The 23,817-nt window shown below is 45.5% G+C and overlaps 1 protein-coding gene across 2 annotated transcripts in view; it reads right to left on the reverse strand.

The window, feature by feature from the left end:
- Positions 1 to 7,448: 7,448 nt before the first annotated feature.
- Positions 7,449 to 23,817, reverse strand: part of LOC309541729 (uncharacterized protein) — a 344,667-nt gene continuing 328,298 nt past the window's right edge. For both annotated transcript variants that reach the window (XR_014223838.1, XM_082239932.1), the window contains 2 exons: positions 14,927 to 14,996; positions 7,449 to 7,961 (listed from right to left, as the gene is read on the reverse strand). Coding sequence is in view for 1 of the 2 variants with exons in the window: in XM_082239932.1 (XP_082096058.1) it covers positions 7,937 to 7,961; positions 14,927 to 14,996 (95 nt within the window). In the remaining variant the exon portion in view is untranslated. The remainder of the gene's footprint in view (positions 7,962 to 14,926; positions 14,997 to 23,817) is intronic.

The raw sequence follows: 23,817 nt of genomic DNA on the forward strand, positions 1-23,817 counted from the left end.
CCACATCTACACCCACTCTAGGGATTCTGGGGTCTGAAGATCACAAGATACTAGAGAATGGTATGATCTCGTTTTGAATCTTTCTTCACCATGTCAACATTCCCTAATGGGTATTCACTAAACTATGGGAATAATGGGAGTTATTGTCTGAAAGGTACCACATTGGGTATCCTTGTACTAAGATGTGACCTTGCAAGGTATAGGGAAGGGTAGAATAACATCTGCTTTTCATGGATTGGGTCCGATCCATGGTGTGTCCAAGTAGAGAGGTTTGGCTGGCACCATCATTACATGTCTTTAGAGGCTAGGCAAAAACATTCTTCTTTACTCAGGCCTATGGCTATTAAATAATCTATGGCCTGTAAAAGTGTAGGAGAAAGAACTGCTATTATTATGATTATTTTACTATTAGGCTGTCTGTCAGTATGCTTTTTACTATGTTTTTATCACTGATGTTTTGTAATGTGTTTTTAATGTTGTACACCACCCGAGATCTTTTGATGAAGGGCCGTATATAAATTGAACAGATAATATAAGAATAATAAATAATAGGAGAGAACCTTTTCTCATATCCTAGAGTCAACGTAGACAACTCATGACAGGGCAATTTCCCAGATTCCTGTTTGTGACTTCAGTGGGACATCGGAAAGTTGATGTGTTAACAAAAAGATTATACTGAGAGCAGCCCCCCCTTGAAATAAATTGACTTTAGACCCACTGAAATCAGTCGGCATTATTAGCTTTTCTAAGAAATCGTGTCCTCCTCACAGAGAGCACGTGTTGCAGTGAGATCATCAGGACTGACCTCACTTCTTGTGTGGGTGGGAGCAATTGGATAGCCACAACAACCCGATTGGTGGTTCCTTGGTTGCTGGGGTAATTCTGGCCATTGGGATTGTTTATACATTAACTGAGGGACCTATATATACTGCTGCATGTTGCGTTGAGCTTTCTCTTTTTGCCTTGTGCCTCAGAACACCGTCCCTATATTTAGGGTCCATTATGACCCTGCTATGCCACTGTGGGTCGTCTGTTTTTGGGACAGGGGCCTGGTAGCAATTTTCCCACTTGGCGGACTGGCTGGTGCCACTTGGGTTTCACCTGCCCAGTAGCAAATCGTCAACTTTGTAAGGTTTGGCGGTTAGGCATTGGTTCAACATGGAGTTGAGGGGAGGTTGTCACACTTGCCCCTCCAATGTGCAAAAGGGTATTCCGTTAAAGGAATCCAGGGGCTTGCTTTGCTTTTGTCCGATCCCCTTCCAGGAGTTAGGGCCACGCCAGAGCCCCTGGGAGCATTTGGGGTGAGCTTGAGACTGCGCCTGGTCCAATGCTCCCCCAGGATGTTTACCTGTACTGACCTCTGTACTGTCCAGTCGTCAGTGCTGCCTTGCCAAGGTCAGTTGCAGCTAGTCAGGAACCAATTCCTAAGCCAACCACTCACAATCTGTAATCAAGAAAGCTGTGGCTAAAATTATGCCAATAACCTTAAACTAAATTCTGTGTCAATTGTGTCTTTGTTTATTGGGGGAGGTCTTGGGATCTTAACATGCAATAGCTTATTACATACAACCTGTACTAACCTGCAGGTCCAGTATCAGCATTCTTAAGCATCCAACGGAGCATGAGCAAACCAGTTGGGTGTTGATAGCTCCCTCAAGCCCTCTCGCTTGGCAGCCATGAGACCCTGTGCTAAAAACTCCCCCCTATGTCCTGGAGCACTCAACACAGCACCACTCTGTGGCACTAGGGGATTTTAAATGGCATTTTCAAACTCACCAGCACTGTTGTCAAGGAAGGCTGCAGCTCGGGAACTGAAGAACAAGGTATCCCTCCACCTTCACCCTACAGGCAAACCATGGCAGCCAAGAATGGAAATGCCTCGCTGTGGAAAGTTTGGCCTCTTCTTCCAGCCAAGTTGCTTGAGTGCTATTCATTTCCCTTTGGCCTATGAACATTAAAGCCGAGGGTGAGCTACACCTAGTTATTAAAAAGATGTGGCCAAGTGTGACTGAACAGCTGTATGCGATAATGCCCTTTTCTTGCTGTCGAAAAATAAATAAATAAGTGGCCGCCGTTCTGGGAACACAGCCTATCAGGGTGTGCTAAAATAGTTTACAGCTTAGCTGTTCATTGCTGGATTTGGATTGCCATGAAGCAGAGTGCTAAAAACTCTCTGAGGAAAATGACTATACCTCCCTTATCATTTACTCCCTGTCCAGCCGTACTGCCATGATACTAGGTATATATATGTGTGTGCGCGCACACACACACTGTTTTACTCTTTAAAAACCATTAAAGCTCCAAAGTTAAAAAAATTCCCATTATGTTTACTTCACAATGTAGTGTGAGAGTATGAAATAATGCAATCTAGCGTAGAAACACGGACACTAATAACAGAGAAAGTGAGTCACAGGATTGCTTCCTTCATTTCCCCATCTTAACATTTGCAACAGCCCATAAGGCAAACCATGAAAGCCTATTCTTCATTGGCTGAATGAGTCACAACAGAGCATTGACTCTATCTGTGGGGAAATGGGTCTTCTGCAGCTTGCCTATATTGGGAGGGAAATGCCTCTGAATTCATGCAGGCCTCTTACCCTGTAGAGGAGCCAGGAGAGTATATTGGGGTTTTTTAAGTGGATGGTTTTTCAGAGCTGCTCTATGCTCAAGTGAGGTGCAGTAGTCTCTCATTCTAAGCTTGTTATTTGCAATGTTAGGGTAAAAGTTATAGGGCAGTTGTAAACACTGTAGAATTATTTGAGGAATGCTGAATGGTTTTCTTTCTACAATTCTAAGATGAATTTATGAGATTTGCTCATCCCAGATGAATGTATGGCTCATGAGATCATTCCCTTTTAGATTTGATACGTCTCCAAATTATGTATTGCAGTTCTCAGCTTTTAAATGTTACTTTTTGTGTGGAAATATGCCTTTAAATAGCAGGTAAATGTGATTTTCATTTTGTTTTTATATTGTTCACAGATTAATGAGGAAACAGGATGAAATGAATTTACTAGTGAATGTATGTGAAAGTTACACCAACTGGAAACAGATGCATCTGTCCATTACTATAAGGTAAATACATATATAAGGTATATAATTTATAAAGTATATAAATTGCTTTGAACACTTGGAACACACTATATATGTAGAGTAATATTATTTTGCTAATTTTAGTATTTTTCTGTGAAATATCTGCCCTATCTGTCAGAGATAGAACACTGAACAACAACTAATTTCTTGAACCAATATGACAATTCCTTTGACATTTGACATTTCTGAAGTGTAACTGACTATGCCGGTTTGACAAATGACATTTAGTCATGTTAAAGTAACAAGGTAAAGAACATCTAATAATGTAAATGTAATCTGATGTGATTTCTCAAACTGAAGGCTGCAACCTTGTATCAGCTTCCTGATGCTAATGTTTATGAAGAATGAAAGCACCGAGAGACATTCTGTGCACTAGTTTTAGTGTGGAAATCCATAAATCAATAATGGGTTTCCATTTCCTTATTATTCTAATGTTTGCTATATTTAGAAGCGTCAGATACTGTTTAGCTGTAACACTCTTCGAAATAATAAGTACTGACAAAACAGATTGTTATCTGTGGACATGCATTAGAATGGTTCTGGCTGTAGTTAAATATAGGTTTTTAATTGTTTGATTATCTGTTTAGGAAACATTTGTATCAAAGCAAAGGATCACAGGTCATCATGTGCAGCAGCAAAGTTCTTCACACAGCACATAGTTAAATTAGGAAATCGTTACCACAGAAGAAGTAGTGATGGCTCCTAACTTACATGGCTCTGAAGGGGAACAATGGAGTACACCTCTGGGGTGAAATCAAGCTATTGGAGAACCACACAGACCAGTAATTCATAACTGCTACTGACCATTAGCAGCAATGAGGTGACCTCTCTGGAGTGCAAGCCTGGGCCTTGTGTATGGAGGTCCTGGGCTAACCATACAACAAGACCCCCTTCTCAGCTTTGCTGATGTGGTCCAAAGGAAAGCAGAGCAATACATTTGGCATCAGCCTGGCTGCAGGAGTTACTGGAAAGAGGCGTACAAGACATCACCCTTTAAGGACTCCACTCCGGATTTGGATTTAATGATTAGTCTTTTCTTCTACTGAAGATGTCCCACAAGGAAGTGAGTACAGATTTTTCCTTGGGGTTTTCTCTCAAAGCCTTTCTCATGAATGACCATAGCCACAAGGCAGAAGAGGTTTAGGATCAGTGTTTTCCATCTCCTAGGTGGGCTGCCTTCCCAGGCTGATGAGCTGTGGCAGTCCCTGATTGCCCTCTACAGCACGTGCAGAAACCGCCTTCTTGGCCATTGAACCCACAATTAGTCTCATCCACTCAATTCGCCAGAGCCTGTCTTCACATTCAGGGGAAGCTCCTAACTCACTGAGGGTTTGAGACCCATCAAACCCTCAGTGTTTCCTGCTTGGCAGGGGGTTGGGCTCGATGGCCCTTGTGGTCTCTTCCAACTCTATGATTCTATGATTCTATGATTCTAACTACAATCACTTGGTTAAGCCAGCCAGTCAAAGCCGTTCCCAGGCTGTCTGGCAGCTTCTAGGAGCCACAGGTGATAGCTGAATAGGGATCAAAGGTGGACAAACTACCCCAGAACGATCATGACGTGTATGCAAAAAGTAAAACATAAATTAAATGTCAGGGATTGAAATGTCAGAGCGGCATTTATGGTTCAAAGACCTCCTGGAATAAAATACTTTTAACTAGGTGTCTGCACCTTTGCAAGAACAGTCCCTGCCTGATTTCAACTGGGAGGGAGTTCCATAAAGGGACGCGGGTGGCGCTGTGGTCTAAACCACTGAGCCTAGGGCTTGCCGATCAGAAGGTTGGCGGTTCGAATCCCCGCGATGGGGTGAGTGCCCGTTGCTCAGTCCCTGCTCCTGCCAACCTAGCAGTTCAGAAGCACGTCAAAGTGCAAGTAGATAAATAGGTACCGCTCCAGAGGGAAGGTAAACGGCGTTTCCGTGCGCTGCTCTGGTTCGCCAGAAGCGGCTTAGTCATGCTGGCCACATGACCCGGAAGCTGTACGCCGGCTCCCTCAGCCAGTAGAGCGAGAAGAGTGCTGCAACCCCAGAGTCGTCCGCGACTGGACCTAATGGTCAGGGGTCCCTTTACCTTTAGGCGACTGCACCTTTGCAAGAACAGTCCCTGTCTGATTTCAACTAGGAGGGAGTTCCATAAAATTGGGCCCGCTAAACTGAAATCACAACTCCTCATTGACATAAGTTGTGCTTCTGGTCCATCAGGAACAACTAACATTGCTTCCCCATGATGATCCCAGTAAATGGCTTCAAACACATGGGGATAAGGCAGCCCATAAGATGTACTTGGCCTAAGTTGTTCAGGGCTGGGCACACTAGCACAAGAACTTTGAACCTGGCCCAGTGGCAGATGAGAAGCCACTGCAAGTCTTTTAACACTGGCGCCATGTTTGGGCAGTGGTCTTCTCACACCACCAGTCTAGCTGCTGTGTTCACTAGCTGAAGCTCTCAGACATAACTGATCAAAATAGCCACTAAAACATAGCATGGAAAACCTCCCTAAGAGCTGCTCATATATACAATGATGGTTCTTATGTTTGTTGTGGTGTACAGCTATATATCTCCAGAATAGGGTCCAGATGGTAGGGAGCACCATGTAGAGAAAGCTAAGCCCCAATGCATACAAAGTCACTCTGTTCCAGGGATCAGAGGAAAATTGCTAATCTCACCCTCACTACCTATGCCATCATGACAATCTTTCTTGACAGGCTACGCAAAATGGAGTTATATTACTATAAGGAATGCATTCCATCATCCTCAATTTTGGAGGGAGTTTCATATGGTGAGTGCCGTCATGAGTATGTTTTTCATTTAACACAATGTCTAAATGGTTTTAATTTTTACTGAGGACATCGCTAAGAATTTTTTTTAGCCGTAGAAGAAGAATGCTAGAGCACGGACGTGCTGTGAGATATAATGAGATAGCATCCCTGGGGTTGCGTCATGTTAATAGTTTGAAATATTTGGTGGTCCAATTTCAGATCCTAGCAATAGATCATCTGCTGTAATTAAAGAGAGGAAGTAATAGATAAAATAGAACAGAAGAGAAAGAAGCTTTCTGGATTTATAAGTTGAAATCAATGTCTCAGCTGGAACTAAGGAAGAAATTGATTTATATGCTTATTTGGAAAGGCGATGAAAAAAGCAATACTAAGCCAGAAGGCTTAGTAGATCCAAGTAGATCTATTAGACATTTATTGTGTTTTTTTAATTTTGAAAAAGTGTGAGACTTAATTGTATTTAATCTTTGCTAACATTTTGCTGAAGCATTATTGAGCTATGCACACATGCAACTTTCCCCTCAAAATGGAAGGTTTAGAACTACTTTTAACCAGGAAGCACTCCAAAGGAATTTCCATGTGCAAATTTGAATGAGGTGGATATCCTCCCCAATCTATGGCAAGCTTTGCAAAGGGGAAGGGAAGAGGAAGTACCGTATTTTTCGTTCTATAGGACGCACATTTCCCCCTCCAAAAATTAAGGGGAAATGTGTGTGCGTCCTATAGAGCGAATACAGGCTGCGCCGCTAAGCCCAAAGCCAGAACAGGAAGACAGAGCACTGTGGAGCGCTCCGTCTCGCTGCTCTAGCTTGGGGACGGCTGCGTGCAGACCTCTGCAGGGCAGCGGGGTGCCTTCACCCCGATGTCCTGCAGAAGCTAGCAAGGCTGTTCCCAAGGCAAAACAGCGAGATGGAGGGCTCAGTCTCGCTACTCCGGCTTGGGGACGGCTGCACGCAAACCTCTGCAGGGCAGCAAGGTGCCTTCACCCCGCTGTCCTGCAGAAGCTAGCAAAGCTGTTCCCAAGCCAGAACAGCGAGACGGAGGGCTCCGTCTCGCTGCTCTAGCTTGGGGATTGCTGCGCGCAAACCTCTGCAGGGCAGCGAGGTGCCTTCACCCCGCTGTCCTGCAGAAGCTAGCAAGGCTGTTCCCAAGCCAGAACAGTGAGACGGAGGGCTCCGTCTCGCTGCTCCGGCTTGGGGACAGCTGCGCGCAAACCTCTGCAGGGCAGCGAGGTGCCTTCACCCCGCTGTCCTGCAGAAGCTAGCAAGGCTGTTCCCAAGCCAGAACAGCGAGATGGAGGGCTCCGTCTCGCTGCTCTAGCTTGGGGACGGCTGCGCGCAAACCTCTGCAGGGCAGCGGGGCGCTGCGCTCCAAAGGCTTCAGGGATCTTTGAGGCTGGCGGTGGGGGAGAGCAGCGCTTCCCCCCACCGCCAGCCCCACAAGCTCTGGTGAATGTACCTTGAACGCACCTTGTTTTAGAGGGGGAGAACAAGAAAAAAAATTCCCCTGTTTTCCCCCTCCTATGGTCCGGTGCGTCCTATGGTCCGGTGCGTCCAATGGAGCGAAAAATACGGTAGCTAAATATTGCACAGATATGTGCCAAGCAGTTAATTAAACTCCACAGTAGTTCAAATAGGTCTAAACCAGCCCAACAAACCAAGGTTTTCAGTTTGGGTGGGAGGGAAATAAGATTTTGAGAAACTATTTCTGTACAATGGAAGTAGAATAATAAGCTAGGTTTACCAATACTGAGCTAGATAGACCAATTGTCTATTTAGCATAATAAACACACAAGACGTAACTGGCTGTAATTTTGAATAAATAAGGTATACTATTCATGGTATCAATTTGTAGATTTCAACAGAAGTCTCATAAAGTTCAACATAAAAAGCATAAGACCCAGTGGATCAGTTCATTCTCTAGTCAGTTCATGCATAAGGTCCATACATGTATTCCACCTGTCTGTTCAAATAGTCCAAAATCCACATGAAGGGTTGTTACAGTTCCACGGAATCCTTTCACGGTCTAAGACAAGGATTTCTGGAATATTAGCCTTGTTTCGCCATCCTAGGCTTCATCAGTAGAACAGGCTCTGGGTAATGCAAATAAATACAATATCGTAATCTCACACATTTTTACAGCAAAATTAATGTAAAAAAACCATAAACAACTGTACATACCATATGTAATATTACAGGATAGTGGGTCTTATAACATAGTAGTGGTTGCAGTAAACAGTGAGATGAGAAAGACATGAAAGAGTTTGAAAGAGTGGCTGGGGCAACCAGATGGGTGGTGGTGGTGGTTGTTGTTTAAACTAAGAAAACGCCTTTTGAGAAATATTGCTGATCTTATAGAAACATTCTGGGCTTCTCTTGAAATCCTTTGTTGTTTTGGCTCAGGAAGAACCCACAAATGCACTTTTGGCAACATTTAGTGGCAACTTGAATTGAAACTGTTGAGTAGTATAGCACAGTGTTCTTCAGTCTTGGGTCCCCAGGTGGCGTTGGGCTCCAACACCCATCATTCCTGACAATTGTCTAAGCTGGCGGAAATGATGGAAGTTGTAGTCCATCAACATGTGGGGACCTAAGTTTGAACAGTGACTATAGGGAAGTGCAGTTTTCGTACTTTTTCATAGCAGGAGCAGTGATGTCATGTGCTGGAACGGCAGTGGTGTTAGCTTGGTGGTTGGAGGAGAGGATTGACTAGGCACATGGCCTCTTTGTGTTCCTCAACCTCAGCCCTTCAGATGTTTTTGGCCTACAACTCTCATGATCCCTAGCTAGTAGGACCAGTGGTCAGGGATCATGGGAATTGTAGCCTCAAAACATCTGGAGGGCCAAGGTTGAGGAAGCCTGGAATAGGCTAACCTATCAATTTCAGTATCTCTGTGTTTCTCATTTTTCCACTCTTAAATTCAGTTGTCTGCATTTTTCAGTTCACTTATTTTTTTAATCTACATTTTAGTGCAAATTATAAACACTCAAACAAACAAACAAACAAACATAAATCATAACCTTATTAAAACTAATCTTATTAACATTGTTAAGTGACTTCCTCGTATCCCCCTAGCTGAAATTCAATGCATATCATTTTAACGGTTTTCCAAATCAAAATTCTTATAAACTTAACTTAATCACTTAAAATCTTTCTTTCTTATCAATTCAGCTTTAAACATATTAATTCTGTTGATGGATGGCCATCCTGACTCGGCCCCAGACACACTGATCAGATGCTTGGAAGCTGTGGCTGGATGGTTACGTGGGAGCTGGTTGAAGTTAAATCCTTCGAAGACAGAGGTCCTCTGGCTGGGATGGGATGATATGGGATTGAGGAAGCAATTCCCATCTCTTGCGGGGGTGCAATTAGTGCCAGCACCGTCCGTTAAGAGTTTGGCTGTAATCTTCGATACCTCCCTCTCCATGGAGGCGCAGATTACAGCTATAACAAAGACGGCATTTTTTCATCTCCGCCAAGCTAAGCAGTTGGCTCCTTACCTCTCTCGCCCTGACCTAGCCACTGTGATCCATGCGATGGTCACCTCCAGACTGGATTATTGTAACTCGCTCTATGTGGGGCTTCCCCTGACCCAAAAACTCCAGCGGGTGCAGAATGCCGCAGCGAGACTCCTTACGAGGTCTTCACTGCGAGATCACATTCATCCGGTGCTATACCAGCTGCACTGGCTCCCGGTGGAGTACAGAATCAGGTTTAAGGTGCTGGTTTTAACCTTCAAAGCCCTATACGGCCTAGGACCCTCGTACCTACGGGACAGCCTCTCCTGGTATGCCCCACAGAGGAACTTATGGTCTTCAAATAAAAACATCTTGAAGGTCCCAGGCCACAGAGAGGTTAGGCTGGCCTCAACTAGAGCCAGGGCTTTTTTGGCTGCGGCTTTAACCTGGTGGAACACTCTGTCACAAGAGACAAGGGCCCTGCAGGACTTGACATCTTTCTGCAGGGCCTGCAAGACAGAGCTGTTCCACCAGGCCTTTGGTCAGGGCGCAGCCTGACTCCCTCCTTTGGCAATCTTTACAGAACTTTAGTTTATGGTTGCCATCAATTTTGATTTTAATTAATTTTTATAATGTTTTTAGAATGTTGCACTATTTTAGTGTTGTTAGCCGCCCTGAGCCCGGCTTCGGCTGGGGAGGGCGGGATATAAATAAAATTTATTATTATTATTATTATTATTATTATTATTATTATTATTATTATTCTCATTACATATTTAAATCCTAAACCTATCTGATAATTGCTGCCGAACGGTTTGGAAGCCAAACGCTGAAAACCTAGAAGTAACTGCTTCCATTTTTGAACGTGCCTCAGAAGCCGAATGGCTTCTGAGGAGCGTTTCTATTTTTTCCCCATTGAACTTGCCGACGGCACTTTGTGCCTTGGTTGTCAAACGGTCTTCCAGAATGGATTACATTCGTCAACCAAGGTTCCACTGTATACACATCTGTGCAAAATATTTCCCCTGAATATATTGCATTTACCGTATTTTTTGTCCCATAGCACGCTCCGTCCCATAGGACGCACCTAGTTTTTTTTGGGGGGGGAAATAAAGGAATTTCCCCCCCTTTATTTCCCCCCCAAAACCAGGTCAGGGAAACCAAACCAGGTCGGGGAACAGTGGTATGGCGGCACTGCACCTCCCCGCTGTCCCCGGAGCTTGTGGGGCTGGCCGATGCCTGCCCGGCACGAGGGGCGCTCTGCTTCAGGGTGCCCCTCGCGCCGGGCAGCAGGCTGCTATCCGCAGCCTAGGGAGCCCTGCGGGAACTCCCACAGGCTCCCCAGGCTTGCTCATAGCTACCTGAAGCCTCTCGCTCTCCAAGCTTCAGCGAAAGCTTGTATTCGCCCCATAGGACGCACACAGATTTCCCCTTCATTTTTGGAGGGGAAAAAGTGCGTCCTATAGGGCGAAAAATACGGTATGTATGCTGTTTTGATGAATATATGCATTTTAATGCACACTTTACCCTAGTGTATGCATTTTTGTATAGATGGCTTGGCTGAAGAACTGCACTGCAAAATTCGAAGGATGATTGTGTTTTGGTTCATGTACTCTTTGGAAGGTGTGACTTTTACTCAAATTTCTCCCTGGTCCCTAGTCCTTTGTGAAGTTGGTTAGGCTAAGACTCAGGGTAACCCAGGAAACATCATGGCTGATCAGAGATGTGAAACCTGCTCTCCCCACCCCAAGTCCAACATGCTAATCAATATTCTACTATTGCCAGCTCACTATTCTCTCACTGTCAGCTGGTCTTAATAAATTAGATTCTTCTTGGGGGTTTGGCTGTGAGAATTTGTCATGATGAACTCCTGCACTAAACATTCACCAATACACTGATTAATTGGGCTTAAGTGAAAGATTGGACCCCTTTTAGAAGACTGAGCCATGAAATGGATAAAGGTGGAAGATAAATTTATGGTGCTTGTATACAATCCCTCTGCCCCGGTATGGTTCAGAATATTATTCTGACTCCAGTTATTTAAACTTTGTAACTTCTGGCCTCAAATGAGCAGCAACTAAAAAGCATTATCAGAGTTAAATGATGCCAGTTTGACAGATTGACTATGAAGAGCAATATCCTGCCCGTAACATTATTTGACTTTTAGGAAGGAGTGTCTCCACCCCCGTTGTTCTGCCCAGACGCTGAGGTCCAGCACCGAGGGCCTTCTGGCGGTTCCCTCACTGTGAGAAGCCAAGTTACAGGGAAACAGGCAGAGGGCCTTCTCGGTAGTGGCACCCGCCCTGTGGAACGCCTAATAATAATAATAATAATAATAATTATTATTATTATTAAATACCTCGCCCATCTGGCTGGGCTTCCCCAGCCACTCTGGGCGTCTTCCAACAAAATATTAAAATACAGTAATGCATCAAACATTAAAAGCTTCCCTAAACAGGGCTGCCTTCAGATGTCTTCTAAAAGTCTCGTAGTAGTTGTTCTCATTTCTACTGAAATGAGGCTGCATTTTAATGTTGTGCTTGATCTTGTTTTTAATTTGCATTTTAATCAATTGTTTTTATCTGGTGTTAGCCACCCTGAGCCAGGTATTAATAATAATAATAATAATAATAATAATAATAATAATAATAATAATTAATACCTGGCTCAGGGTGGCTAACACCAGATAAAAACAATTGATTAAAATGCAAATTAAAAACAAGATCAAGCACAACATTAAAATGCAGCCTCATTTCAGTAGAAATGAGAACAACTACTACCAGACTTTTAGAAGACATCTGAAGGCAGCCCTGTTTAGGGAAGCTTTTAATGTTTGATGCATTACTGTATTTTAATATTTTGTTGGAAGACGCCCAGAGTGGCTGGTGAAGCCCAGCCAGATGGGCGAGGTATTTAATAATAATAATAATAATAATAATAATAATAATAATAATAAGTGTCTTTAACTGGATCTCATTCCTTTTTTCCAACAAATAATTGGACTGAAGTACCGTATTTTCCGCTCTATAGGATGCACCGGACAATAGACGCACTTTGTTTTAGAGGGGGGAGAACAAGAAAAAAAAAATTCTCCCCCTCTCTGCCTAGTGCCCCTTCAGTGAAGCGGCAGGAGGCGCTGCGCAGAGAGGGGGAGAATTTTCCCCCTCTTGTTTTCCCCCTCTAAAACAAGGTGCCGCTTAAGGTGCGTTCAGTCGTCTTCAGGCGGCTACCTTGGAAGCCTGGAAAGCGAGAGGGGTCGGTACGCACCGACCCCTCTCGCTCTCCAGGCTTCAGGTTCCTTTCAATCTGCTCTTTGGGGCTGGCGGGGGGAAGCCCACCACCAGCCCCAAAGAGCAGGTCGGGGAGCAGCGGAAAGGCGCGCAGTGGAGAGGCTGCTGCCATAGTCGCGCGTCATCTCTCCAGCTGGGATTGGGTCGCAGGGCTATGGCTTCTTTGCTCCATAGGACGCACACACATGTCATGCAGCGGTGACAAAAAGAATCAGTTGAGATCACAACTCTGTGAGATTTTAGAGGGAAATATTAATGAGTATGAAAATAGTTGTGCTTAACAAGAGAGGGAAATATTTGTCAGGCACTCGTTCCTGCAAACCGCTACTTCCATCATAGAACTGTAGAGTTGGAAGGAAACCCAAGGCTCCTCTCGTCCAACTGCAATGCAGGAATCTCAGCTAAAGCATCTATGAGAGTCGGCCATTCAACCTCTGCTTAACAACCTCCAATTTCAGCTCTCATCTAATCAAATTTCAGTACTTCGCCCACTCAGTTCCAGGACCTTTTCATGGTTCTCGTCCAGAAATTGTTGGGCGCAATGCACAAGACTCACAACTTGCATTGTGATTATATACACACACACACACACATATATTCCAAGAATCATATCACATACTTTCCATAGCTGTCAACGTTTTCCTTTTTTTAAGGGAAATTCCCTTATTCCTAATAGGATTCCTTGCAAGAAAAGGGAAACGTTGACAGCTATGCATATTTTCTTATCTTATACAATGTTTTGGTCTTCCATCAACCACATCTGAAGATTTTTCAATCTTTATCACTTAATCTACATTTCTTAATTTCTCTATTGCTTTTACTTATCCTTAACTAAGGTCGCCCCTCGCGCTGGGCGGCAGGCTGCTATCCGCAGCATGGGGAGCCTTGCGGGGAACTCCTGCAAGGCTCCCCACGCTGCGGATGTCTGCCGGGTGCGGGGGGCGCTCTGCTTCAGGGCGCCCCACCCGCCGGGCAGCAGGCTGCTATCCGCAGCCTAGACATCCCTGCGGGACCACCCGCAGGGCTGCCTAGGCTGCGGATGTGTTCCCGAAGCACCAGGCACTCTGCTTTCAGGACGCCCGACGCTCCAGGAAGCAGGCTGCTATCCGCAGCCTAGACAGCCCTGCGGGACCTCCCAGTGGGCTGCCTAGGCTGCGGATGTCTTTCTGAAGCCTGGAGAGCGAGATGGGTCGGTGCGCACCAACCCCTCTCGCTCTCCAAGCTTCAGCAAAAGCCTGCACTCGCCCCATAGGACGCACCCAGATTTCCCCTTCATTTTTGGAGGGGGAAAAGTGCGTCATATAGGGCGAAAAATACAGTAGTTCAAATATTTACTCCGGTCCTCTGAGAATCTCTAGTCCTGCAGGTTTCGGATCCTTCCTGTCATCTAATTCTGCATAGTCCATTAATTTCGTCTGCCAATGACTTGCATTGCTAAGGGGTTGTGAAAAGCATGCACAGTAACCAGTCCCATTATGTGAGTGTTTCTCTGGATGGAACCTGTTATATAATCGCTGTTAGTTAGCTAAATAAATTTAGCTAACCAACTACAGTGGTGCCTCGCAAGACGAAATTAATCCGTTCCACGAGTCTCTTCGTCTAGCAGTTTTTTCGTCTTGCGAAGCAACCCTATTAGCGGCTTAGCGGATTAGCACTATTAGCGGTTTAGCGGCTATTAAAGGATTAGCGGCTATTAAAGGATTAGCGGCTTAGAAAAAGGGGGGAAGCGGAAAAAAATTGGAACACTTGCAAGACGTTTTCGTCTTGCAAAGCAAGCCCATAGGGAAAATCGTCTTGCGAAGCAGCTCAAAAACGGAAAACCCTTTCGTCTAGCGAGTTTTTCGTCTTGCGAGGCATTCGTCTTGCGGGGCACCACTGTATGTCCATCTAGTGAAAGGGCAGATTGCCAAGGACTGGGTAAGATTTCTCTCTAGTGAGTGACATCTAAACAGGTCCTCTGCATGTGTAAATGAACGGACTGGGGACCAATAAAGTTAGGTGCAAAAATAAAACATACAATTCATTAAAACAATTAAGGCAGCAGAAAATTTATCCTGATCTGCATTGAAATCAGAAATTTGTTTGCAACCCTTTCAGTAACATGTAAGGAAACAGAAAGTCATGCCCTCCAACATTTCTGCAATGAAAATAGGGAAGTCTGTTTGTTGTTGTGGTTGTTATTTATACCCCACCCATCTGACTGGGTTGCCCCAGCCACTCTTGACATAAAACATGATAAAATATTTTAAAAAACCTTTCCTATACAGGGCTGCCTTCAGATAACTTGTGCAGTTAGGTCGTATACTTACTTATCTCCTTGGCTCGGGGGTCGTATAACTCCATACCCTCCAGCATTTCTCCGATGAAAATTGGGAAGTTCTAAGGAAAAGCAGGACATTTCAGAATCAAATCAGAACCAGGATGGCTTCTATAAATCCAGAACTGTCCCTGCAAAATAGGGACACTTGGAAAGTCTGGAATGCTCCCAAATCTTTGGGAAATCTTCCCAGGAAAGTTCTTAGTAAAGGGAAAGTAAACTTTCTCTACATACACTACAGTGTAGAAGAACATGGTTAGCAGATTCCATTGCCCCATTTCCACCCAAACATAACTGTTCATTAACTGTCTTGTGGAGGCCCTTTCTGTGATTTCCCTTTAGTCTGTCAAACTACTATTCCTAAGCCAGCCTTCGCCAGCTGGTGGTTTCCAGATGTTTTGGACCACAACACTCAACAGCCTCAGTCAGCACAGCTGTATGATGGGAGCGTGCTTATGCAGTTTGGGACTGTTAGGAGTTTAGTTCAAAAAAATGCAAATGAAGTACAGTGGTACCTCAGGTTACAGACGCTTCAGGTTACAGACACCGCTAACCCAGAAATAATACCTCAGGTTAAGAACTTTGCTTCAGGATGAGTACAGAAATTGTGAGGAGGCGGTGCAGTGGCAGGGGGAGGCCCCATTAGCTAAAGTGGTACCTCAGGTTAAGAACAGTTTCAGGTTAAGAACGGACCTCCAGAATGAATTAAGTTCTTAACCTGAGGTACCACTTTAGCTAATGTACCACTTTAGTACCATGTCATTACAGAGGAGGCAGGTTTAGTCGTTGTCTGAGGACTATCCCTGCCTCCGGGTCTGGTCCTGACCGGATGGATACTAGAATCAGCAAGGGATACCCACATGACCTGAAGGTGCTGCTGTGCAATGCCAGGTCAATGATTCATAAGACCACTGCCATCCATGACTTGATCATGGATGGAGGATCTGACCTGGCATGTGTAACAGAGACTTGGCTGGATGAAGCAGATGGGCCTGTCCTTGCCGCTGCTTGTCCACCAGGTTTCTCTTACGCACAGCAACCCAGGTCATGTGGGCGGGGAGGGGGGGTTGCAGTGATTTTTAGGAAGTCATTAGTTTGCACCAGGCGTCCTATTGGGAAGACCCAGTTTTCTGAGTGCATGTTCTGGAAGTTGGGCAATAGGGGCAGTACAGGATTCCTTTTGGTGTACCGACCTCCCCGCTGCGCCAAGGATTCCCTGCCCGAGCTGCTTCAGGTCGTGGCGGATGTTCTCCTGGAGACACCTAGCTTGGTCGTCCTGGGGGATTTTAACATCCATGCCGACACGACCTTACAAGGGGCCGCTCGGGACTTCGTGGAAAGCAAAATGGCCTCCATGGGGCTGTCCCTGAATAAGTCTGGCCCAACCCATAGCCGTGGACATGCCTTGGACCTGGTGTTTACCTCTATGGATGTTGGTGATCTGACACTAAGTAAAAGCGAAACGAAAGAAGTGCCATGGTCAGATCACTTCCTGGTGCAACTGGACTTCTCTGCGACCCATCCCCTCTGCAGGGAGGTGGGACCAATTCGGATGGTCCGCCCCCGCCACTTAATGGATCCAAATGGTTTCCAGAGAGTGGTAGGGGATGCTTTATCCCATGTTGATGGCCTTTCAGCTGATTCCCTGGTGGCCCGCTGGAATGTGGAGTTAACCAGGGCTATTGACTGTTTGGCTCCGAAGCGCCCTCTCCGATTGCATGGAGCCCGGACAGCCCCGTGGTTTTCCACAGATCTGAGGGCAATGAAACAATCGTTGAGACGGCTAGAGCGCCGGTGGCGGATAACTCATTCCGAATCTGACCGGACACAGGTTAGAGCTCAACGTCGAGCCTACCAAGTGGCGATAGCGACGGCGAAGAAGAATTTCTTCACCGCCTCTATTGCATCTGCAGAAAACAGCAGCAGGAGACTTTTTCAGGTGGTTCACAATTTAGCGGAACCACCTGCAACATCGGGGCCCAGTACGGGCCACATGTTCTCCTGCAATGATTTCGCAAAGTTCTTTGCAAATAAAATCGCTCAGATTCGGGAAGAAGTAGACTCCACCGTGGGAGCAGGGCCGGGGCGGGAGAGTGCAAGAGTTCTGTCTAGTCAAGTTGAGTGGGATCAATTCCAATCTGTTACCTCCGAGGATGTGGACAGGCTGCTTGGACGAGTGAAACCAACCACCTGTCTCCTGGATCCTTGCCCATCCTGGCTTATAAAAGCTAGCCGGGAAGGACTGGGCGATGGGCTTCGTGGGGTGGTGAATGCTTCCCTCCGTGAGGGAGCCTTCCCAGACCCGCTGAAAGAGGCGGTTATTAAACCGCTTCTTAAAAAACCATCTTTAGATGCGGCCACGATGGCCAATTATCGCCCAGTCTCAAATCTTCCATTCTTGGGCAAGGTGATTGAGCGAGCGGTTGCCGAACAACTCCAGGCACGCCTGGAAGAAGCGGACCATTTGGATCCCTTCCAGTCGGGATTCAGGCCTCATCATGGGACTGAAACTGCCTTGGTCGCACTGGTTGATGATCTCCGGCGGGCTAGGGACAAAGGTGAGAGCTGTTTCCTAGTTCTGCTGGATCTCTCAGCGGCGTTCGATACCATCGACCATAGCATCCTTCTGGACCGTCTTGGGGGGCTGGGAGCTGGGGGCACTGTTATACAGTGGTTCCGCTCCTTCCTCCTAGGCCGTGTTCAGAAAGTGGTGGTGGGGGATGAGTGTTCAGACCCCTGGGCTCTCACTTGTGGGGTGCCTCAGGGTTCTGTCCTCTCCCCCATGCTTTTCAACATCTACATGCGGCCGCTGGGAGAGATCATCAGGAGGTTTGGGCTGGGTGTTCATCAGTATGCGGATGATACCCAGCTCTACCTCTCTTTTAAATCAGAACCAGTGAAGGCGGTGAAGGTCCTGTGTGAGTGTCTGGAGGCGGTTGGAGGATGGATGGCGGCTAACAGATTGAGGTTGAATCCTGACAAGACAGAAGTACTGTTTTTGGGGGACAGGAGGCGGGCAGGTGTGGAGGATTCCCTGGTCCTGAATGGGGTAACTGTGCCCCTGAAGGACCAGGTGCGCAGCCTGGGAGTCATTTTGGACTCACAGCTGTCCATGGAGGCACAGGTCAAATCTGTGTCCAGGGCAGCTGTTTACCAGCTCCATCTGGTACGTAGGCTGAGACCCTATCTGCCTGCGGACTGTCTCGCCAGAGTGGTGCATGCTCTGGTTATCTCCCGCTTGGACTACTGCAATGCACTCTACGTGGGGCTACCTTTGAAGGTGACTCGGAAACTACAACTAATCCAGAATGCGGCAGCTAGACTGGTGACTGGGAGCGGCCGCCGAGACCATATAACACCGGTCTTGAAAGACCTGCATTGGCTCCCAGTACGTTTCCGAGCACAATTCAAAGTGTTGGTGCTGACCTTTAAAGCCCTAAACGGCCTCGGTCCAGTATACCTGAAGGAGCGTCTCCACCCCCATCAGTCTGCCCGGACGCTGAGGTCCAGCGCCGAGGGCCTTCTGGCGGTTCCCTCACTGCGAGAAGCAAAGCTACAGGGAACCAGGCAGAGGGCCTTCTCGGTAGTGGCGCCCGCCCTGTGGAACACCCTTCCAGCAGATGTCAAGGCGATAAACAACTACCTGACATTCAGGAGACATCTTAAGGCAGCCCTGTTCAGGGAAGTTTTTAACGTGTGATATTTTATTGTATTTTTGGTTTTTATGGAAGCCGCCCAGAGTGGCTGGGGAGGCCCAGCCAGATGGGCGGGGTATAAATAATAAATTATTATTATTATTATTATTATTACCACTGTATTGGAATTGCTGTGAAAGTAGCATGACAACTCTTTAAAGGTAGCTTGGATATCTACAGTCTCAAACACGAACCCAAGACAATTCACTATATTTATACCACAGAGCAAGGATGTTTCATTCTCGGCTCTTTCTGTCACTGCCAGTGACACATTAGAATATCTGCCACTTTCAGGGAACCTAGCGTTACCTCATTAAGTCTGAGGAGCTAAAAATGGTTTGAAAAACCAAGGAGAAAAAAATAACATCTCCTCCCCACAGCCATATACTGTTGCTCCTCCAGCAAAGTCAGGTTTCTCCATATAAACTGAACACACTGAAATATTTGATTGGGTACAATGTACTAATTAAACAAGGTTTCATGGATTTGACAACTTGCATTGGTTTATAAAGAAACTGAAATGTGATGCTTTCGTACTGTGGCCTGTAGTAGGGCATGGGAAAGAATATAGCGAGTTGCTTCATACTGAGTCAGTTTTCAACCTAGCCAGCCATTCCAGCAGCACTTGTTGGGAATGGTCAAACAAGTGGGATCTCCAGGCAGTGGCGTAGTGTGGGTTACCAGTGCCTGGGGCTGCTTGGAGGACGGTGGGTGTGAGGGATGGAAACAGATGGAGTATGCATGCACATTCAGTTGCCTAATGGCATCCACATCATCCAGGAGATTACAGTTCCATTCACTTCTTGGTTTGCATGGAGAAGCTGTTTTTGACTGAGCCCAGTGATGGAAGCATGCAGCTGTATTGAGGCAGCACCAGTTGTTGAATTTTTGCACTCCTAATAATTTTGCACCCGGGGCAACCGCCTCTGTGGCCCCCACTATGCCACTGTCTCCAGGTAGGGTTTGGAAAGAAACTGTCATTCAGTGTAGAAAATAGTGATGGACCCATGGTCCCATAAAGCAGCTTTTTATTCCACTGTGCAACATGGAAGTAAAGTGAGGTGCCCATGGAGAAGATCACTCTCTTCCACCAATGGCATTCGCTGTGTTTCTGTGTTGAGAAAGGAAGTGTCTTTCTCAGTGCACAGCACTGAAGCCAAATAAGTGCATGCAAAGTCCTAATAATCGAACCATCACTCTATTTCTCCTTCTTCATGTGTTTCTGTTCTTATCCCTTTCTCTTTCCTCAAAACTGGCTTTCTTGGCTATGGGTAAACGAAGAGAAAACCCAATTACTTCCACCATTGATCTTGGTAGTTCAGTGTTAATTAGCTTCTGTAACCCCAGCCATTAACAAAATGATTCAGAGTTTCTTCTCTGCATCACAGTGAATGAGGTCTGAAGGTCATATAGAAGATGGCTTGAGTTGTTTTCATCCATAGCTCCCTTGGTTTCGCCTTCAGCACACACTGGAATGTGCCACAATGGCAGTGGAACAAAGGTCAAGGGCATTTTTTTGCTGGCAGAAATGTGATTCGATTCTTCAATGCAGTTCTATCCTTTATAAAGACATGGGGTTTTTTTATCACCGTTTGTCTTTTGATAGCCCTCTGTCTTCAACAGCATGGTAACTTTTATTTTCGTGGCTGGGAGAAACCCATGAATTCCATGATGAGAGAAAGATGGCAGATAAATTGGAGGCTGGGGAAGAATGGGCAGGAATTCTTCAGCTCTTGTAAAAGAGTACCAGTAATCTCACTTATGCTTAAATCAACACATCCATTTTCTTTGGGGATGTCCCAGTTATAACACAGAATATGGTTAGACTTTTAAGTGCCCCTTACCTCCCTTGCACATATTTACATAGAGTAGACCCCTGCTTCAGACCTTTCCCCTCCAAAGCATGGAGAACAATGGGGTCCAGATAACTGGGATGCTTTAGAGCAGTGGTTCTCAACCTGTGAGTCCCCAGATGTTGTTGGACTACAACTCCCATCATCCCATTATCCCTGAGCTCTGGCCTTGCTAGCTAGGGGTGATGGGAGTTGTAGTCCAACAACATCTGGGGACCCCACAGGTTGAGAACCGCTGCTTTAGAGGGAGTGGAGCCACTGAGTGTAGCTCCATTCTGCCCCTCAAATGTATTGCTCAGTGCTGGTGTGATGACTATTATGGCTCAGTGGTACAACACCAGTTCAGTCCTGGGCATCTCTAGCACACAAGGCTCAGGCAGCTAGAAAGTGATGGGATTTGCTACAAAGCCACTTCCTGGAGTAGGCAATACCTGATTAGAATAAACTATCTTCCTAGGTTCCCTTTTAAGTATTCACACTACTGTATGCTGCTGAATAAAACAAAGCCACCAATGTACAGTGGTACCTCGGGTTAAGTACTTAATTTATTCCAGTGGTCCGTTCTTAACCTGAAACTGCTCTTAACCTGAAGCACCACTTTAGCTAATGGGGCCACCCGCTGCCACTGCGCCGCCGGAGCACGATTTCTGTTCTCATCCTGAAGCAAAGTTCTTAACCAGAGGTACTATTTCTGGGTTAGCGGTGTCTGTAACCTGAAGCGTCTGTAACCCGAGGTACCACTGTAAACTCCTTCAAAAAGACAGCACAAGGTAGTTGGCAATTATGACATCATCTGGCCACAAGAGACCTTCCTCCCTAAACCAATTTGTTAGCTGACTTTATGCTCCGAGGCACGTCTAATGTAGCGATGGATGTTCTCATTATTCCTTAAAAGCCGACTCTAATAGGTTGGAATTTTACTAAATTATTTGGCCTTAACGGTGTTTTGCGGTAATGAGTTCTCCAAGTTAATTAAGGGTTAATTAGTAATCTAGTAATTAATAATTCAGGGCTGCCTAAGCTGTGCTTACCAATAGTTTTGACTTTCCTGTCATTTGCACATCGAGGAGGCTAATTCGGCGCCTGATTCTTCATTTGCCCTTTACGTTCTTGATGTTATAGGTGTGTTTCTTTTTGATTTTGAAGACATTTGCAAAACATCTTACTTCTAAATCATCACACGATATAAATTACCAATATTATGACCCCCATTATAATTAATACCTTTGGCAGAATGTTTTAAGAAACACATATGCACTTTTGCACAAAGGGGATTCAATGCAGTAAGAACTAGCTTATAATCTAATACTCTAAGCACACTTTCAGAGCTGCACCATACATTTAAAGCACTCTTATACCACTTTCACAGCCATGGCTTCCATGAAATAATCCTAGGAACTGCAGGCTGATCTGAAGAGCTAAAAGATTTTGATAAGTTCAGAATGATGACACTGGGTTGCAACTGCTAAGATTGCTGTGATCCTTTGGTTGGTGAAATGAAATCATGTGTAATCTGGAAATGTTTAAGAAACATTGTGTTGGATGCGGTTCTTTGCAGCCTCCTTATTTCTGAGGCTGTTCCTATGTACATCTGCATTTCAATAAAGGGAATTTCTTGCATTTATTTTCCCTGGGAGCCTGCATCCTTTTGGGTTTCTGGGTAGAATACCTCCAGTCTAGGAACCCCATTTAAATTTAACATACTGGCATTGGGTCAATGCTAATTACGAACAGCTTCAGTAACAGCAGTTTTGCACACGAATCATAGTTGATGCAAGTCATTGCGAACTGTTTGGTTTCCAAAGACTTGTTTTATTAACTTTGCTAATGTCTTTACAATCACAGGGTTGCATTGAAACAGGTTATTGTTGTTGTTTAGTCATTTAGTCGTGCCCGGCTCTTCGTGACCCCATGGACCAGAGCACGCCAGGCACTCCTGTCTTCCACTGCCTCCCGCAGATTGGTCAAACTCATGCTGGTAGCTTCGAGAACACTATCCAACCATCTCGTCCTCTGTCGTCCCCTTCTCCTTGTGCCCTCCATCTTTCCCAACATCAGGGTCTTTTCCAGGGAGTCTTCTCTTCTCATGAGGTGGCCAAAGTATTGGAGTCTCAGCTTCAGGATCTGTCCTTCCAGTGAGCACTCAGGGCTGATTTCCTTAAGAATGGATATGTTTGATCTTCTTGCAGTCCATGGGACTTGCAGTCCAGCACCATAATTCAAAAGCATGAATTCTTTGGCGATCAGCCTTCTTTATGGTCCAGCTCTCACTTCCATACACCACTACTGGGAAAACCATAGCTTTAACTATACAGACCTTTGTTGGCAAGGTGATGTCTCTGCTTTTTAAGATGCTGCCTAGGTTTGTCATTGCTTTTCTCCCAAGAAGCAGGCGTGTTTTAATTTCGTGACTGCTGTCACCATCTGCAGTGATCATGGAGCCCAAGAAAGTAAAATCTCTCACTGCCTCCATTTCCTCCCCTTCTATTTGCCAGGAGGTGATGGGACCAGTGGCCATGATCTTCGTTTTTTTGATGTTGAGCTTCAGACCATATTTTGCGCCCTCCTCTTTCACCCACAATAATAGGTTCTTTAATTCCTCCTCACTTTCTGCCATCAAGATTGTGTCATCTGCATATCTGAGGTTGTTGATATGAAAAAGGTAGATAGCAGCAAAGAAAACCAAGCTCACCGGCCACAAAACTGTGGTTACACAGTGACAATTGCATTCCAGTTAAGGAAACAGAGTGTGCAATCTGCCATTATAGAAGGAGCAGAAAGCGTCAAAGCCCAGCAAGATTGAAACAGACAATGCCAGTTGCTGCTCAAGAAAGGTTGGAGTCCCACAAATTTGTTGCAGCCCTCATGCCTTTTCTGGAACTGAAGCAGGGAAAAAGGTCAGCTTCCAAAGGCATCAGTAGCAAACTTTAAGTATTGAATGGAGAAAATTGCAAAGGAGTTGTGGGACACATAACTGCCATCAGTTTGTGATTTAATGGCCGCCGACACACTTTTATCATCTGAAATGCCTTGCAATGTTCTAGAGAGTTGCCAGCCCCAAGGCCAGGCTTTGAGAAAAGGAGCATAGGGAAAGCATGTTCCGTGTCTTCGCTTTTGTGCCCTTCCAAAGGCACGCAGAATGGCACTAACATTGTACTCTTTTTGGCTAAGACATTTTTATTTGCTCAGGCTGTTAAAATTGATGTGCACTATGTTGTTTTATTGCAGAGTGGAGAACTTTCTTCAGCCCGTCTTGCCACCGTCTTAATCATAGACTCCCCTCCCCCTATTTAACATGTTAAAATAATCATACATGTTTATTATAGGATATTATT

The sequence above is a fragment of the Podarcis vaucheri genome (assembly GCF_965113315.1).
Source record: "Podarcis vaucheri genome assembly, chromosome: 10".
Lineage (NCBI taxonomy): Eukaryota > Metazoa > Chordata > Lepidosauria > Squamata > Lacertidae > Podarcis > Podarcis vaucheri.